The 15092-nt window shown below is 42.3% G+C and overlaps 1 protein-coding gene across 1 annotated transcript in view; it reads left to right on the forward strand.

Moving 5' to 3' along the window:
- The window catches only part of SMYD4 (SET and MYND domain containing 4), a 91356-nt gene that overhangs the window by 60810 nt on the left and 15454 nt on the right, over window positions 1-15092 (forward strand). The window contains exons 7-8 of the mRNA XM_089657713.1: window positions 14631-14788; window positions 14875-15007. Coding sequence (XP_089513839.1) covers window positions 14631-14788; window positions 14875-15007 — 291 coding nt within the window. The remainder of the gene's footprint in view (window positions 1-14630; window positions 14789-14874; window positions 15008-15092) is intronic.

Consider the following 15092-nt stretch of genomic DNA (forward strand, 5'->3'; position numbering starts at 1 on the left):
ACTAGGTGTGTGCACCACCTGTTTTTTCTCTATCCAGTGGCTGATTTCCCCGTCTGAGGAGGGCAGCACCCCTGGAACATTTCCTTTGGTTGTCGCTGTCCTGGTACCCTTGGCTTCCCTTTTGGCTGTGCATATCCTGAGGCGCTGGAGAGTACATACGCTATCTCATTATATATAAAAACAAAATTATAAAATACAAAGCAATCACATTGAAGAAAAAATTGAATACTTACCTGTCCTGACACCTGTGTCAGATATTGAAGAGCTACACTTGTCAAAAAATATTCCTTATTCAACAGTTCTGGGAGTTTTGGGTGCCTGATCCCCCTCTGTGTGCTGTTTTTTTAAGATATTTTCGACATCACTACAAAACACAGTAAAAACCATAGGGGCCAGTGAAATCCACCACAGCATGCAATGTGTCCAATTCTAATGATTCTCTGACAGCACTAGAGTAAAGATCTGCAGCGTGGGTAGAGGGACATGTAACTATTCACTCTTTTCTTTGCCTGGAATGCATTTTAGTTTTTTTTAATATATACGACAGTCACTTTAAGGTAAACACTACAATAATAACTCAAAATATGAGCTCACTATATTTGTCTATTATTTCAATAAAATGCTTCCTGAGAATCTGAAGAAGAAATCAGCTTATAAAAAGGAAATTGATATTTGATAAGGGTATTATATTTTTGTGGGGGTTATACTGGTTTCAACAATTTCACCTACTTATAATGCAGCTCCATGCAGTTGCGCCACTAATGTATTTTCCATTCTACAGCAGTAATAACGAAAAACGTATTCCAAAGGATTTTTGGGCTGTAAAACGTGCAGAGAATTTTCGTCACCCTAAAATTGGCCCAGTCTTTCATTTTCAATAGAGAGGAGCTGGAGAATACATTTTTTAAAGTGGTGTAACTATTTTTCCACTTTTAAATAGCAGAACAATTTTCTATCACAAATTGCAACAACAATAGTTATTAAAAAGATTCCTGAAGATGTTTATTTGTACCAAATCTTGTACTTCTAATATTGTATGGGTCAGTTGCTATTTTCACATACAGAAGTTACAATATCCTCCTAAACATCTCACAAACTACTGCTTGGCTCAGATAATCTGCTTCTTCTTATTTGTAAGAGAAAGACAAGTACAAAAATAGAAAAAACGTACAGCGGGTAAAATAAGTATTGTACACGTCACCGTTTTTCTCAGTAAATATATTTCTAAAGGTGCTATTGACATAAAATTTTCACCACACGTCGGTAACAACCCATGCAATCCATCCACACAAAGAAACCAAAACAAATAAATTCAGAAATTAAGTTATGTGTAATAAAATGTAATGACAGTGAAAAAGGATTGAACATGCTAACTGAAATTTAATTAATACTTCATACAAAATCCATTGTTGGAAATGACAGCTTCAAGATGCCTCTTGTATGGAGCACCTAGTCCTATGCATTGCTTAGGTGTGATTTTGGCCCATACTTCTACACAATCTTCAGATCTTGAAAATTCTGGGGGGCTTTTCTATGAACTCTGACCTTTAGTTTTTTCCACAGATTTTCTGCTGGATTCAAGTCGGGTGATTGGCTTGGCCATTCTAGCAGCTTTATTTTCTTTTTTTTTTAAATCAGTTGAGTTTCCTTGGATTTGGATTTGGGATCATTGTCTTGCTGAAATGTCCACCCTTATTTCACCTTCATCATCCTGGTAGATGGCAGAAACTTTTAATCAAGAATGTCTTGGTACATGTTTCTATTCATCCTTCCATGAAATATGAAGTTTGCCAGTACCGTATGCTGAAAAACAGCCCCACACCATGATGTTCCCACCTCCAAACTTCACTGTTGGTATGGTGTTTTTGGGGTAATGTGCAGTGCCATTTGACCTCCAAACATAGTGTGTATTATGGCATCCAAAGAGTTAAATGTTGATCTCATCTGGCCAGACTATATTCTCCCAGTATTTCACCAATTTGTCTAATTGTTGTGCAAAGAACTTTAAGTGAGCTTCACAATGCTTTTTTTTCAGCAAAGGAGTCTTCCTTGATTAGTGTGCATACAGGTCATGGCGGTTGAGTGCATTACTTATTGTTTTCTTAGAAACAATTGTACCTTCTCATTCTAGGGCTTTCTGAACCTCTCCACAAGTTGTCCCTGGCTCTTGGACAACTCTTCTGATAATCCTTTTCACTCCTCTGTCAGAAATCGTGCAAGGAATACCTGGTCGTGAACGGTTTATGGTGAAATTCTTTCCACTTCCAAATTATGGCCCCAACAGTGCTTGCCTTCTGTAACCAATGCCATCAGTATGTTTTGCAACAATAAGGTTGCGAAGGTCTTTAGAGAGCTCCTTGCTTTTAACCTTCATGAGATGTTTCTTTTGTGACACCTTGGTAATAAGACACATTGTTATAGGTCATCAGTTAAGACTGAACCAGCTGATATTAATTTCCACTGACAAGGGGCAGGATTTCTTTCTTATTACTGATAGATTTCAGCTGGTGTCTTGGCTTTTCGTGCCTTTTTGCACTTCCCTTTCTTCAAGTGTTCAATACTTTTTCCCTGTGTGATTCCATTTTATTACACATAACTTAATTTCCCAACTTATTTGTTTTGTTTTCTTTGTATGGATTGCATGGGTTGTTACCGACATATGAACATTTCATGTCAATAGCACCTTTAGAAATATATTTACTGAGAAAAATGTTGACTTGTTTAATACTTATTTCATTATCGTACATCATGGGACACAGAGCAGGGCATAATGACTATGTGGGTTACATGCCACCTATAGGTGAATGGACACTGGCCGACCAGTCAGAGAGGAAGCCCTCCCCTATATAACTCCTCCTACACAGGAAGTACTTACATTTTTTGCCAGTGTCTGTAAGGTGGATGGTCACTGAAGTGTTGCATGTGCTCTTGGAGCATACCTGAAGGTCCAGTATGGTTCCATTGTAGAATCAGGAACTTTAATCGGATCCATTTGGAAAGCTGTTAGCCAAAATAGATGGTACCCGAGCATCTCTGGATAAGGAGAAGAATTCTTGGAGTTTTGCCTGTAATGCTGCCTTATGGTGCTGGACCCTGCATTATGGAACCCTGTGCAGTATAATACAGACCAAGGTGCTTTCCGGCAGGGTGCTGTACAGGTCCAAGGCACTGGCCCCACATTATGGGGGCCGAGTCCTTGAAGGTCTGCATGACAAAGCCCACTGTGATGGGTGAAGGTTGGACTCCTATTATGATTCAGGGTCCTGTGGCAGGAATGGTAAGTTTACATTTGCAGTATTTCTTTGAAAAACCTGACTGGTCATTCTTATGGTGGCCACTGGGGGCAGTGTGCTGTTGGTCTGGCCAGGCCATGGTGTGTAAGTCTCTAAAGGAGTATTGGGCTGAAGTTTCTCCTCCAGCCACTAGAGGTCATGGGGTTACTCTGTACTTGCATACCTGATGATTAGGCCGCATCTGTACTTGCATACCAGATGCTTAGGCTGCATCCGTACGTGCGTACCAGATGCTTAAGCTGCATCCATGCATGCGTACCAGATGCTTAAGCTGCATCCATGCATGCGTACCAGATGCTTAAGCTGCATCCATGCATGCGTACCAGATGCTTAAGCTGCATCTGTGCATGCGTATCCGATGCTTAAGCTGCATCCGTACGTGTGTACCTGATGCTTAGGCCACGTCCGTGCATGCGTACCTGATGCTTAGGCCGCATCCGTACATGCGTACTTGATTCGTGGGCGGCATCTGTACATGTGTACCTGATGCCTGGGAGGCTTCCGTACATGCGTACCTGATGCTTGAGCTGCATCTGTACATGTGTACCTGATGCTTATGCCCCATCCGTACATTCGTACCTGATTCTTAGGTTGCATCATGCGTACCTGATGCTTGGGCTGCATCTGTACATGCGTACCTGATGCTTGGGCTGCATCCGTACATGCATACTTAAATGCATACTAACATAGACTGTATACCTACACTTGCATGGACTGCATAAATTGGGTACTGGTATTATTTGCATACGTACATGCCTATGTACCTACATGGCTGAATGCTTGCTTGCCTCTGCGATCGCATAACTGTAGACCAAGATAGCTATGGACATATATCCCTGCGGGACTGCACAGTTCGATGACAATATAGTTTTTTCCTTAAAGGGTCCCAAAAGAGGTAGCCAGCAGAGAGGCAAGTGTACCACCCTCGGGGGGGAAATCTGGCGTTGGTTTCATTTCACGATTAACCAATGGTGTCTGGGCCACTGTGTTTGACATTGCAGCTATTCCTGTTGGCAGAGCTTCAATGGACTACGGCCACATTACCCTGATCTCATCTGAACTCGGAATCTAATCAGGGTCAAGCCCTGTTTATTACTTGAAGGGGAGACTGCCTGGGTATACCAGGTGTTGTATGCTTTTCCCCTCCAGAGTCTGAGACAGCTGTGTTTTGAGAATTATCTCAGCAGAGGATGCTAGGGCAGTCTCTTGAGGTGATTTGAGACACTCACAGGTTCACAGGCTCTAAACCAAACAGGGTTGTGAGGTCAATCCTAGATCTCAAAGCACTAGAATTAGTCTAGACGTCCTTCTGGTTTGGATGGGATTGGTCCAATTAGCGGTGGCTGCTCTGCAAAAGATAGATTTGGGTATCAATAGTTCTTAATGACGCATATCTTCCTGTGCCAATTTTTTTTTTTTTTTTTTGTAGACTTATCAGGGGTTCTGTGATTGCTATAGAGAATCACCATTTTATTGTTGTGGGGCACTGCCCTTTGGGCTGGTCACAGCCCTCTGAGTGTTTGCAAAGCTCCTAGCCCTGGTGCTGGGTTTGCGGAGGACACAGGGTGGTGTCTGTCTCATAATATCTTTATGTTCCTTTGCTCTGAGAGGAGTCAGTTTCAAGTTTAAAGTGAAATTTGAGAAGCAGTGAGTATCCTTTGGTGCATCTCTGCATGAGGAAATGATATATCCAGGTCTTTTGTAGAGGAACATTCTATCTGTCTGGATCATGAAGGTGCAAGCATTGGATTACTGGAGGGCTTTGCCCCCGGGGTATTGCAGAGTCTGAATAGGTGATTTGAAAGATAGTAACCATTGATGCCAGTCTCTCTGGTTGGGGGTGCTGATTTAAATGTGGGTACAATTCTTGGGACATTTGTCTTCACATTAGGGAGTACGGCCCATCAATGTTTGGAACTTCAGGCAGTACGCCTTGCGCTGGATTATTAGACAAACCCGTTGCACAGGTTGTGGTCAGAGTTCAGTCCGACAATGCCATGGCAGTGGCATATATCAACCACCATGGCAGCAACAGGAGTCATGTGGTTTAGGAAAATGTGAACCACATTCTGCCTGAGGCAGAACAGCATTTGCTTTCTGTCGGCAGTACATATTCCAGGTCTAGGAAACTGGCAGGGGTTTTTTTCCCCAGAGGTCAGCAGCTGATACTGGGAGAATGGTGCCTGCATCCTGAGACGTTTTCGGCAATCTGCTAGCGTTGTGGAACTCTGGATGTGGATCTGCTGACTTGCAGGTTCTGTAAAAGGTTAGACAGGTTGTGCCCATGACCCACCGGCAATAGGGGTAGATGAACTGGTAACACCTTAGGGACCAGCTCCCCTTAATCTATGCTTTCCCCCAATTCACCTATTGCTGTGTCTTGTGTGCAGGGTCTGGGAGGAGGTAACACTAAAAATAGTGGTAGCCCGGCCTAACCCAGGAGGGCTTGATACACCAACATAGTGTATCTGGCAGGGGACACTCCAGTCTGCCCTGACCTATTGTTTTGGGTCCAATATTGTATCCTGTATATGACTGCTAGGATTGGAGGCTTGGCTTTTTAAGAACAATTCTAGTAAGATTAAGGGGTCTTCGGTCCTGTTTTCTCCGCATTGTTGAGTGCTAGAAAGCCGGTGTCAGGGTGCTTCCAATACAGGACCTGGAAATCTTATTTGCTTGATGGGAATCCAGGAAGTGGCACCCACAGAAGTGGGTGGATATAAGGCTTTTTTTAATCCTTTTTCCAATCAGGAGGGGAAATGAGTACCATTTAAAGTCAGATTTAGTTTTTATCCATTTTTTTCCCCAGAGGCCGTTGTTCTCGCTCCTTGATTGGAACTTCCTGCAGGGTGTAACACGGATGGTCCCGTCTATCAGGCCCCCCATGTGTCCTTGTGACTTGGGCTGTCCTTGCGAAGGCCGCCTTTGGAACCATTTAAAGAAATGTAATCCTTTGTTTCGGAAGGTGGCTTCTTTGATTACTATCACTTCGGCAGGAAGAGTGTCGAAGCTGGTGTTCCTTTCATGTAAGCAGCCGTTCTTGGCATCATAATAGGGTCCTCATCCATCTTCCTGCCTAGACTGCTTTTTTGGTTTTCACTTAAATCAGGAAAGTGCCTTGCCTTTTTTTTTTCCTAGTCCACAGTTGGCAGGGGAAAGAGCGCTACATACTCTGGATGTGGTTCAACTGGTCAGGATTTACTTGAGCTGGCGTTACAGGTCAGGAATCCTGGTTTGTGCTGCCAGAAGGGCCTAAAAAGGGCAGGCGGCATCCAGGTCAACTATTTTTCATTGCATCTGCCAGTTAATCATTCTAGCCTATGGTTTGAAGTCCCAACCTTTCAGGTAAGAGCACACTACCAGGAGTGTGGGGGTATCTTGGGCTATCTGCCACCAGGCGTCAGTTGCTCAGGTTTGCAAGGCTGATACATGGTCTTTGGTTCATACATTCACAAGGTTTTACCAGGTGGTTGTCAGAGCCACAGAGGATTCTGCCTTTGACCACAGTGTTTTGCGAACAGCTGAGTAGCTCCTTTTGGAATGTTGGTGGTAGTTATTATGATGTCCACCCACCCCTCACGTTTTATTGCTTTGGGATGTCCCACATAATCAATATTATGACCTGCTCATTGTCCCGTGATGTACAATAAAGAAAACTGTTTTTTTTTCTACATACTTGTAAAATCCATTTCTTGGAGTACATCACTGGACACAGAGGTTGCACCCCTCTTTCTGGAATGTCATTGCTTGGTACAAAAAACTGAAGTATTTCCTGTGTAGGAGGGGTTATATAGGGCAGGACTTCCTCTCTGATTGGTTGGCCAGTGTCCATTCGCCTATAGGTGGCATATAACCACATAGGCATTATTATGGCCTGCTCTGTGTCCCGTGATGTACTCCAAGAAATGGATTATACAGGCAAGTATGTAGAAAAAAAATCCAATTTTTACCCACTGTGTGTATAAATATATATGTGTCTGTGTGTGTGTGTGTATATATATATATATATATATATATATATATATATATATGTATGTGTGTGTATATATATATATATATATATATATATATATATATATATACACACACTATACCTGTATATACACAAAGTACCGTATTTTCCGTCGTATAAGACGACTTTTTAACCCATGAAAATCTTCTCAAAAGTCAGGGGTCGTTTAATACGCCGGTATACGGCTTGCTGACACTTCCGAGTCGGTGTCAGGGCAGCACTTTTTAGGGGGGGGCGGTGCTGCTGCCCCCCCCTTCCAACGGAAGGGACACTAAGTAGAGGGGCGGGCAGAGGGCTGCTGTTTCTTACCTGGCTCCGGTCCCAGTCCCACGACGATCCAGTCCAGGAAGCGCGGCTGCTCCTTCATTCAGTTCGGCCGCTCCCTCACTCTGTTCGCACAGCCGCTCGGCTCCACCTCCTCACCGGTGATTGGGCGCCAGAACTGTAGCTCAGGAAAGGCACACAGGCGGCCAATCACCTGTGAGGAGGCGGAGCCGAGCGGCCCCGCGAATATCGAGTGAGGGAGCGGCCGGTAAGTGTGCCGTGCAGATGGTTCTGCTGCAACCACGTATGCTGGCTGCAGCAGCACCATGCTGGAACAGGGGTCAGCAAGTGTCAGTGGGAGGAATAGTGCCGCATCATTGGTGTCACTGATACTAATGATGGGGCATTATTCCTCCCACTGACACCAACGATGGGGCACTATTCCTCCCCCCACTGACACCAATGATGGGGCACTATTCCTCCTCCCCAATGACAACAACGATGGGGAACTATTCCTCCCCCCACTGACACCAATGATGGGGCACTATTCCTCCCCCCCCCCCACTGACACCAATGATGGGGCACTATTCTTCCCCCCCACTTACACCAACGATGGGGCACTATTCCTCCCCCCCCACTGACACCAACGATGGGGCACTATTCCTCCCCCCCACTGACACCAACGATGGGGCACTATTCCTTCCCCCACTGACACCAATGATGGAACACTATTCCTTCCCCCACTGACACCAATGATGGGGTACTATTCCTCCCACTCACACCAATGTTGGCACACTATTCCTCCCACTGACACCAATGACGGGGCACTATTCCTCCCACTGACACCAATGACGGGGCACGATTCCTCCCACTGACACCAAAGATGGGGCACTATTTCCCCCACTGATACCAATGATGGGGCACTATTCCTGCCAATGACACCAATGATGGGGTGCTATTCCTCCCACTGACACCAATGATGGGGTGCTATTCCTCCCACTGACACCAATGATGGGGTGCTATTCCACTGACACCAATGATGGGGTGCTATTCCTCCCACTGACACCAATGATGGGGTGCTATTCCTCCCACTGACACCAATGATGGGGTGCTATTCCTCCCACTGACACCAATGATGGGGCACGATTCTGACACCAATGATGGGGCACTATTTCTCCCACTGACACCAATGATGGGACACTCTTTCTCCCACTGACACCAATGATGGGACACTCTTCCTCACACACTGACACTAATGATGGGGCACCATCATTGGTATCAGTGGGAGGAATAGTGTCCCATCATTGGTGTCAGTGGGAGGAATAGTGCCCCATCATTGGAATACCATACTGAAATATCATACCATATTGAAATCAAATCTGATGTTTTTTAATTTTTATTTGGTGTGTGTTGGAAAAGGGGTAGTCTTATACGGCGAGTATAGCCCAAACCCTGTATTTTAAAAGGAAAAGTAGGGGGCCGTCTTATATGCCCAGTCGTCTTATACACTGGAAAATACGGTATTCAGATCCCCTCACTTTTTTCAATTTTGTTATATCGCAGCCTGATACTAAAGTTGTTTAAATTAATTAAATTAATTTTTTTCTCCTTAATCTACACTCAGTACACCATAATGACAAAGTGAAAATGGAATTTTAGAAAATGCGTGTGAACGTAATAAAAAGAAAAAAAACCAAAAAACTGAAATATCACATGTACTTAAGTATTTAGACCCTTTACTCTGTACTTTGTTGAAGCACTTTTGGCAGCAATTACAGCCTTGAGTCTTTTGGGGTATCACATGACCAGCTTTGCACATCTTGATTGAGGGATTTTCTGCCATGCTTTTTTGCAAATCCTTGCAAGCTCAGTCAGTTGGATGGGGACCATCGGTGTATAGCCATTTCCAGGTCTCTCCAGAGATGTTCAATAGGGTTCAAGTCAGGGCTCTGGCTGGGCCATTCTAGGACATTCACAGAATCACTAAGCCACTTTTGTGTTGTCTTGGCTATGCGTTTAGGATCGTTGTCATGTTGGAAGGTGAACCTTCAGCCCAGTCTGGGGTCCTGAGAGCTGTGGAACAGGTTTTTATTTAGAATATCTCTCTACTTTGCTCCATTCAGCTTTCCCTCAACACTGACCAGTATTCCAGTCCCTGCTGCTGAAAAACATCCCACAATATAATGCTGCCACCACAATGCTTCACTGTTGGGATGATATTGGGCAGGTGATGAACTGTGCCTGGTCCAGACATACAGTGCCTAGAAAAAGTATTTATACCCCTTGATTTTTTTCCACATTTTGTCATGTTACAACCAAAACATGTAAACATATTTTATTGGGATTTTACATGATAGACCAACACAAAGTGGCACATAATTGTGAAGTAGATGTAAAATGATAAATGGTTTTCAAAGTTTTTTTTTTACAAAGAAATATCTGAAAAGTGTGGCGCATATTTGTATTCGGCCCCCCTGAGGTCAACCACCTTTTGCTGCAATTACAACTGCAAGTCTTTTTGGGTATGTCTCTACCAGCTTTGCACATCTAGAGTAATGTAGAGATTGAAATTTGTGCCCATTCTTCTTTGCAAAATAGCTCAAGCTCTGTCAGATTGGTTGGAGAGCATTTGTGAACAGCAGTTTTCAAGTCTTGTCACAGATTTTCAATTGGATTTAGGTTGCACTTTGACTGGGCCATTCTAACACATGAATAAGCATTGATCTAAACCATTCCATTGTAGCTTTGGCTGTATATTTAGGGTCGTTGTCCTACTGGAAGGTGAACCTCCGCCCCAGTCTTTTTCAGACTCTTAACAGGTTTTCTTCTGTGTTGCCCTGTATTTGGTTCCATCCACCTTCCTATCAACTCTGACCAGTTTCCCTGTCCCTGCTGAAGAAAGGCATCCCCACAACATGATCCTGCCACCACCATGTTTCACAGTGGGGATGGTGTGTTCAGGGTGATGTGCAGTGTTCGTTTTCTGCCACACATAGCGTTTTGATTTTACTCCAAAAAGTTCAATTTTGGTCTCATCTGAGCAGAGCACCTTCGTCCACATGGCTTCTCGCAAACTACAAAGAGGACTTCTTATGGCTTTCTTTCAACAATGGCTTTCATCTTGCCACTCTTCCATAAAGGCCAGATTTGTGGAGTGCACGACTAATAGTTGACCTGTGGACAGACTCTCCCACGTGAGCTGTGGATCTCTGCAGCTTCTTCAGAGTTGCCATGGTCCTCTTGGCTGTTTCTCTGATTAATGCTGTCCTTGATCTGCCTGTCAGTTTAGGTGGAAGGCCATGTCTTGGTAGGTTTGCAGTTGTGCCATACTGTTTCCGTTTTCGGATGATTGATTGAACAGTGCTTTGTGAGATATTCAAAGTGTGGGATTTTTTTTTAATAACCTAACCCTGCTTAAAACTTCTCCAAAACTTTATTCCTGACCTGTCTGGTGTGTTCAATGGACTTCATGATACTGTTTGCTCACTAATGTTCTCTAACAAACCTCTGAGGGCTTCACTGAACAGCTGTATTTATACTGAGATTAAATTACATGCAGATGGACTCTATTTACTAATTAGGTGACTTCTGAAGGCAGTTGGTTCCACTAGATTTTAGTTAGGGGTATCAGAGTAAAGGGGGCTGAATACAAATGCATTCCACACTTTTCAGATATTTATTTGTAAAAAAAAATTTGAATACCATTTATCGTTTTCCTTCCACTAAAATTCCAATAAAACACATTTACGTTTTTGGCTGTAACATGACAAAATGTGGAAAATTTCAAGGGGTATGAATATTTTTCAAGGAACTGTAACATTTAGAGCTGAGGCCAAACGGTGTAATCTTGGTTTCATCAGACCAGAGAATTTTATTCCTCACATTCTGAGAGTCCTTCAAGCGCTTTTTTGCAAACTCCAAATGGGCTTTCAATTGCTTTGGAAAGGAGAGGCTTCCGTCTAGCCACTCTGCCATAAAGCCCATATCGGCTGAGGGCTGCAGTGATGATTGTACTTCTGGAACTTCTGTCCCATCTCCACACGGCATCTCTGTGACCAAAGTGACCAATCAGGTTCTTGGTCAACTCTTTTCCTAAGGCCCTCCCCCCCCCCCCCACCAATTGCTCAGTTTGACTGGGCAACCAGCTCTTGGAACCTTCAGTGTAGCAGAATTGTTTTTGTAGCCTTTCCTAGATCTGTGCCTTGCAACAATCTAGTCTCTGAGGTCTGAAGGCAGTTCCTTTGACCTCATGGCTTTTGCTTTGATACAGTATGCATTGTCAGCTGTGAGGCCTATAGAGAGCTGTGTGCCTTTCCAGATCATGTCTAATCAATTGAATTTACCACAGGTGAACTTCAATCTAGGTGTAGAAACATCTCAGCAATAATCATGAGAAATTGGAGGCACCTGAGCTAAATTTCAAGTGTTTTTGCAAAGGGTCTGAATTAATTTTTTTTTTTTTTCATACATTTGCGAACATTTCCAAAATTCTGTATTCACTTTGTCATTATAGGGTACTAAATGAGACAAAAGTTAATTTAAACAACTGTAGTATCAGGCTGCAACATAACAAAATTAAAAAAAATGAACAGGGTCTGAATAATTTATGAATGCACTGTGTATACAGTATGTATGTGTACAGCAGAAAAATGGAAAAAAAGAAAAAAAAAAAAAAATATATATATATATATATGTATCTCAATCCGTGCTCGCCATAAATGAAAAGTAAGATGTTAAACGATATCTCAATGAACACAAGGACAATTTCCAAAACTTTGACAAAACTGAGGTTTTTTTAAAACATTTCTTTAGCGCATTATATGAAAGTAAGGTTAGAAATATAACTTGGATTACAAAATCTTCAGTTTTTCTCAAATTAGTTGATGCAAAAATGAAAACACCCAACAACAAAAACTACTACATCTAGTATTTTTTATGACCTCCATGATTTGTAAGGACAGCTCCAAGTCTTCTAGGCATGGAATGAACATGTTGGCGACATATTGCAAGATCTATCTTTTTCCATTCTTCAAGAACGACCACTTTTAGAGCCTGGATGCTGGATGGAGAGGAATGCTCAACTTTTCTCTTCAGAATTCCCCATAAGTGTTCGATTGGGTTCAGATTAGGAGACTTGGCCACTGAATCACTTGCACCCTGTAATTCTTCAGAAATGCAATAGTGGCCTTAGATGTGTGTTTTGGATCATTGTCATGTTGGAACAGTGCACGATGACCAAAGGCACGGAGAGATGGTAGCATCTCTTTCATTATAGAGCAGTACATCTGTGAAGTCATGATACTATCAATGAAATGCAACTCCCCGAAACCAGCAGCACTCATGCAGCCCCACAGAGGACACTGCCACCACCATGTTTCACTGTAGGCACCATGCATTTTTCTTTGTACTCCTCACCTGTGCGACTCCATACAGTTTTGAAGCCATCAGTTCCAAAAACATTCATCTTGGTCTCATCACTCTGGAGTACAGAGTCCCAGTAGTCTTCTTCTTTTTTAGCATGGGCCGTGGAAAATTCTAGGTGTCTTTTTTTTGCATGGGCTTTAGGAGAGGCTTCCTTCGTGGTGACACGACACATGCCATTCCTCTGCAGTGTACTCCTTTATTGTGTCTCGGGAAACAATCACCCCAGTTTGGTTTGCTACTTCTTTAGCTAACTGCAGTGAACTTGCATGGTGATTTTCATCAACCCTTCTCATCAGAAGACACTCCTGTCGAGGTGATAGCTTTTGTGTATGGCCTGAACATCTCTGTGAGATGGTTGTAATTCTATCTTTGTAAAAAAAATGTATCACTTATTATACAATATTTTGATTGATAAGTAAAGCTTTGATGATCTTGTGGCATTCACCTTTTTTTGTGTAAAGAAATTATTTTCTTTTTTAGCCTTGTGACACTTCTCTTCCATGTGAGCATGAAATGGGAAGAGGTTTTTTATAAACAACTGTCTGATGGAAACCTGCTTAATGAATAATTAGACTAACCTGTAGTTGAATTCTTGTTAATTAAGATTTTGTTGTCTAATACTGACCATACACTATACAATTTTCTTACAATTTTCTGCCTAATTTCCTTTAGAAATTCAACTATGTAGTGTAAGGGCCTACCTAATTGGATACAATTTGAAATTGTTGTTTGGGTTTGACCTCATATTATATGGTTTTTGGTAAATCTAAAGCAAAATTCTCAAGAAAATTGTATAAGGTTTGGCCAGCCTAAAATTAAGCTTTGCTACTTATATTGGGGTGTATTCATTTTTGCAACATGGTTTTGAATGAATTTGTTAGGAAAAATACTTTTTTGTGTGTGCAAATTAACAAACCTTATTTGCAATCAATGGCCTTCATTTGTGGGAGTATTTTGTAGTAGTGTCCCATAGAAAATGTTGATTCTGAATGGAAAGTAAAGGTTTTCTGACAGATCTGTTGGGGTGTACTCATTTATGCTGAGAACTGTGTGTGTATGTATGTGTATATGTATATATATGTGTATATATATATATATATGACTTTTTTTTTTTCATTTATTTTTTTACACACAGTATATAAAGTGGGGAAAATAATTATTTGATCCCCTGCAGATTTTGTAAGTTTGTCCACTTACAAAGAAATGAAGGGTCTATCATTTTTATAATAGGTATATTTTAAGTGGTAAAGATACAATATCAACCAAAAATCCAGAAAAATGTTATAAATTGAGTTGCAGTTCAGTAAATAAAATACGTTTTTTGATCCCCTACCAACCAACAATAATTCTGGCTGGTGGGTCTTAATGGCCAGCTGCCACATACTATATGTGGGTGCACAGGATCATGCTATTGTTTGCTGAGTGAGCTCCCAACATAGTGACCCACAGCTCCCAATCACTGCCTACAATAGGGGAGCACTGGGATAGGCTCCTGATCATGTGACAATTCCTGCTACCTGTTCAAGTGGGGAGTTCACCTCACTTTGGAAATATTTTCTCTCCTTTTTCTGTTGTATTTCCAGGTAGATGTAAGTAATGCCCCTTTCTACTGTTGTTAATGTTTGTATATTCTGTAGGACCACACAAGTTACGAATGGGCTTTGAAGAAAGACAAAAGGTGCTGAGGGACCAGTATTTTTTTTCCTGCCAGTGCAAGGCCTGCACAGAAGAGCAGAGACCCACAGTTAAAGCTTCATGTGAATTCTGCTGTGACAAGTGTCATGCTGCGTTGGAGGTAACTTTACAATATAGAGAATTCTAGCTGAGTTTCTCTGGTATATGCACTGCATATAAAGGTTTTTTGGGGTTTTTCTTTTCAAGGGAGATAACATACTGCGCTGTTTCAGTTTGTCCTGCTCACATACTGTAAGAAGACAGCAACTGGTCCTTAGGTTGCAGAATCTTCAGAAGGCTGTTCAAAAGGCTCGAGAGCACATACAGGAGAACCATCCAGGTGACAGCTCAATTAACATTACAGCACACATTAGTGTTAATTGGTCAGAGAAATGAGTTACTGTATTTCATATGGGTGACAAGGG

Source organism: Staurois parvus, unplaced genomic scaffold (assembly GCF_062004578.1).
Source record: "Staurois parvus isolate SC_StPar_1 unplaced genomic scaffold, SC_StPar_1.0 ptg000029l, whole genome shotgun sequence".
Lineage (NCBI taxonomy): Eukaryota > Metazoa > Chordata > Amphibia > Anura > Ranidae > Staurois > Staurois parvus.